We start from the raw sequence: 3,549 nt of genomic DNA, 5'->3' as shown, positions 1-3,549 counted from the left end.
GTAAAACATAATTTTTAAATTTAAAAATAAATTTATTATAAAAATAAGAAAAAATTCCACTCCCCTCCCCTGCGAGATGCTAAAATGACACCCTTCTCCCCTCTATTTTATAAATGTACATTTTCCTCCTTTCTAATTTTTAAAAAGCATCATCTTTAATCCATTTAAACTTTTTGTATTAACTAATGTTAACTTTATCCATTTTTTAAGAAAATTAAATTATTTTTTTAAAAAATACCCATTAACAAAAATTTTATTTTTTATCATTAAATTTTTCTTACCAAAATATTCTTTAATAAATTATTCTTTTATTGATTAAATTGTATTTTTTAAAAAAATTAATAATTATATTATTTTTTTCTAAAATACCTTTCAATAATTTTTTAATTATTAAATTATAATTTTACCAAAATTTTTGTTAACAATTTTTTTATATTTTATGATGTCTGATTAATGTGCCTTTGAATGTATGTTTTTAGCTTACAAGTTTGGTTTGAATGTTTTAGATTAAAAATTTGGCGAATTTTTCTTAGTTTTAACGTGTATTCTTTGATGTATTATTACTTTTTCAGTGTTGTTAAGTGTTTGGTTAGCCAATGAGTAATAGCTCAAATGACATAATCTTCCCATATTCAATTAAGAGGTTGCGGGTTCGAATCTCGTATCTTTGGTAAAAAAAAAAGTGTTTGGTTAAGTTATTGTTCTTAATTCTTTATTTTTAAGTATGAATATTGTTAATTTAGAACTTATACTGTTTGGATGTAGTGCTTAATTTATATAGTCTAATTATGTTTGGGGAAGTTGAGGGTATTGAGGTGAGCCACCAGAAGGGATAAGCAACCAATTTATGGTGCTATCCTTCTCTAAGATCCCTGTTTTTGTCTTTTGGACCAGGATCTGAAGGTGAGGTATCCTTTCTGCTGTTCTGCTTAATTTTAATAATTTTGAAAGACCAAAAATTCAGCTATCTAACATGCTATGTATGATGTTAAAGGGGGTGAATAGTTGGATTGTTAAAAAATTAGCAAGCTAACTGTCTTGGGTACTCTTTGGTAAGGGGAGTTATTTTTATTTTTTAAAATATAACATTTAATTTTTACTATGAGTACTTTGCACAAATAATCAATTTATAAGGAGAATGTCCAAATCTTTTTTGGTGAGGTATTGATGCATCTTGTCTCAAGGCAATAAATCAATAAACGCCTTATGGAACTCTTTACCTTTGACTCTTCAGCTTTCTTTTAGTATGAATTATGTCACTTTATTATTCTTTGACAAAGTGCCAAGTTATGGTACTTAAATAATTATAAATAAAAATAATTGATTTTTCTGTAAGATAAATAGAATTGATAGTGAAAAATACATTAGTGTAGCATTTTAATGTTTGGATTAAGCCATGAGTGGCCTAACCAATTGATATCGCTAATTGAATCATTACCTCAACTAAATATTTGATTTAACTCTGTCAAATCACCAATTTATCTAAGTAGCTTGTGTATTAGTTGTAATGTAAGTAGACTATTAGGTAATGTGTTTAACGGGAGTCTTGTTGATTTCATCTTATTTAAATATCCATGGCAATTTCGTAAATCTGAAGTAGTAAATGAACTCCAAAGACATAATGCCATACTTAGGGACTGAAATCATCTAGAGCTAGTCTTTATAGAACAGATAATTTTTATTGTTGCTTTTCTTTTTAGAAGTGCTGTAATCTGTAATATATCATTTTAATTTGGTTTCGTTCCAGAAATTCAGGCTGGGTCAACTCCAAAACCAGACTCAGGTTTAAAATTTATGCAATCATAAAGTAGTTATATAGTATCTATTGTACAATCATTAATCTGAAAATTAGTAAGTGGCCATTAATGTATTGATCAGCAAGAGAAAATAACAAAAAGAGAAATATATAAGTGAATTATTTAATTTGGAGATGAGATAAGCTCATAATGTGGTTTCCTAGTTGCTTTCAAGAGAGTCACTAGTCAGATATTGCTTGCTGCATTCAACCAAACCAAGTGATTATTAAGAATATTTTAAAAAAAAAATTAATAAAATATTTTTTTACAAAGTTACTGAACTATAGAACAACAAGATCAATGTAAGGTGAACTCTAGTTTCTCCTTTAACTTCAACGAGGGAGACTCCAAAATGATCCCAGGTACTGAACTATAGAACATGACATGTTTCTTATAATATTTCTCTTACTATTATTTGAGCATGTTGCATTGAAAACCTTGATAAACACTCTTTTCTTACTCTGTTAAATATCCATGGCTTGAATCAGATGCCTTGAGCTTTTATCACTAATTAAAAGTTTAATTTTTTTAGATGTTAAGGTGAATTGTACTCAGGCTTTTACCTTATGGCGCAATAGTTTTTCTGATATATGGGATGAGCTACAACTTGAAGATCGTGATGATGATACAACAGATTACAAGTTACACAAGAATCCTATCAGTGGAGGTACTTAATATACCATTATGTTTAAATTTATTTAATCTATGGAAAACAATACTAATTTAATGTTGTTTTTGCAGCTTTTGACTTTCTAAATTCGAATAAAAATATTTTTAATGTTAGCTTTTTAATTTACAAACGTGACAATAGAGATCAGATCAACATGAGCCGCACTCCTCGTTCTGTAAATATGGTATGTGTCTAAATCTTGTTATTGCTTATCTCTAATTGTTTTCTTTGGACATCATATCCCGTTTTCTAATAATAATGTATATAACATAATTAAGCAGAAAAATCTTTCCAACATTTTGTTTTATCACGCAAAGTAAACTTTAGAGTCCAAACACGTACTTCATTTATTGGTACTCTAGTAGATTTGAACAGCAGAAACTTGCTTTAGTCATTACCATTTAAAAACTAACTGCATCAGTAAATTTTACGAAGTTGGTATAGAAATAGCAATTCCTCTTTAACCACACTTAATATTCCTAGTTTTTGCTGAGTCTTGAACCATTTTCTTATTTAATCATGTCTTAACTTGCTTGATTTAATTATTTGTAGATTGAAAAAAGAAATGAAAAAAAATTCCCAACTTAATTAAAAAGAAAAACCAGCTATTGTACCTATAGCTTATACCAAAGTTGAGCAGTCACAATTCAAATTTTTGTCAATTTTAAGGTCAGTGATAATTAACTAACTTTTCTATTTACCTATGTTAGAAATTGGTTATCTTCTTTCCTAATTTTTTATGTCCGATGCTGATATATTTTTAATTTATCCATTTTAATTATCTTATATATTTTAATTTATCTATGTTAGAGATTGGTTACCTTATATATTTTCTTGAAAGATTATAGTTTCATCTATTATTGTTTGTTGAATCCAGCACTAAATGATAAATATTTTTATATCTTATATTAATAGGTTTTTGTTCATTTTCAGGAGAATCAAGTAAGCAAGTAAAAGTTTGATAAAGAAATTTAGGAGATGAATTTCAATCAACAAAGTATTTTAACAAGTATAGTTTGTGTGGCTACTAATGTTTTTTTTATGTTCGGATGACATCGCATAATACACAGACATATTTGAGTT

General features: G+C 27.4%; 1 protein-coding gene across 1 annotated transcript; it reads left to right on the top strand.

Moving 5' to 3' along the window:
- Positions 2,083 to 2,903, top strand: LOC107606971 (ABC transporter A family member 6-like). The gene is made up of 3 exons (XM_021106687.1): positions 2,083 to 2,158; positions 2,329 to 2,463; positions 2,538 to 2,903. Exons 1-3 carry the CDS (start codon positions 2,149 to 2,151, stop codon positions 2,660 to 2,662), a joined length of 270 nt encoding a protein of 89 aa, XP_020962346.1. The 5' UTR covers positions 2,083 to 2,148; the 3' UTR covers positions 2,663 to 2,903.

The sequence above is a fragment of the Arachis ipaensis genome, chromosome B07 (assembly GCF_000816755.2).
Source record: "Arachis ipaensis cultivar K30076 chromosome B07, Araip1.1, whole genome shotgun sequence".
Taxonomy (NCBI): Eukaryota; Viridiplantae; Streptophyta; class Magnoliopsida; order Fabales; family Fabaceae; genus Arachis; species Arachis ipaensis.
This window is presented reverse-complemented; position numbering and strand designations above follow the sequence as displayed.

Bases quoted from the DNA above. Each gene is read 5' to 3' on its own strand.
- LOC107606971 (XM_021106687.1), top strand. The intron at 2,464-2,537 runs GTACTTAATATA...TTGTTTTTGCAG, and splicing joins CAAGAATCCTATCAGTGGAG to CTTTTGACTTTCTAAATTCG.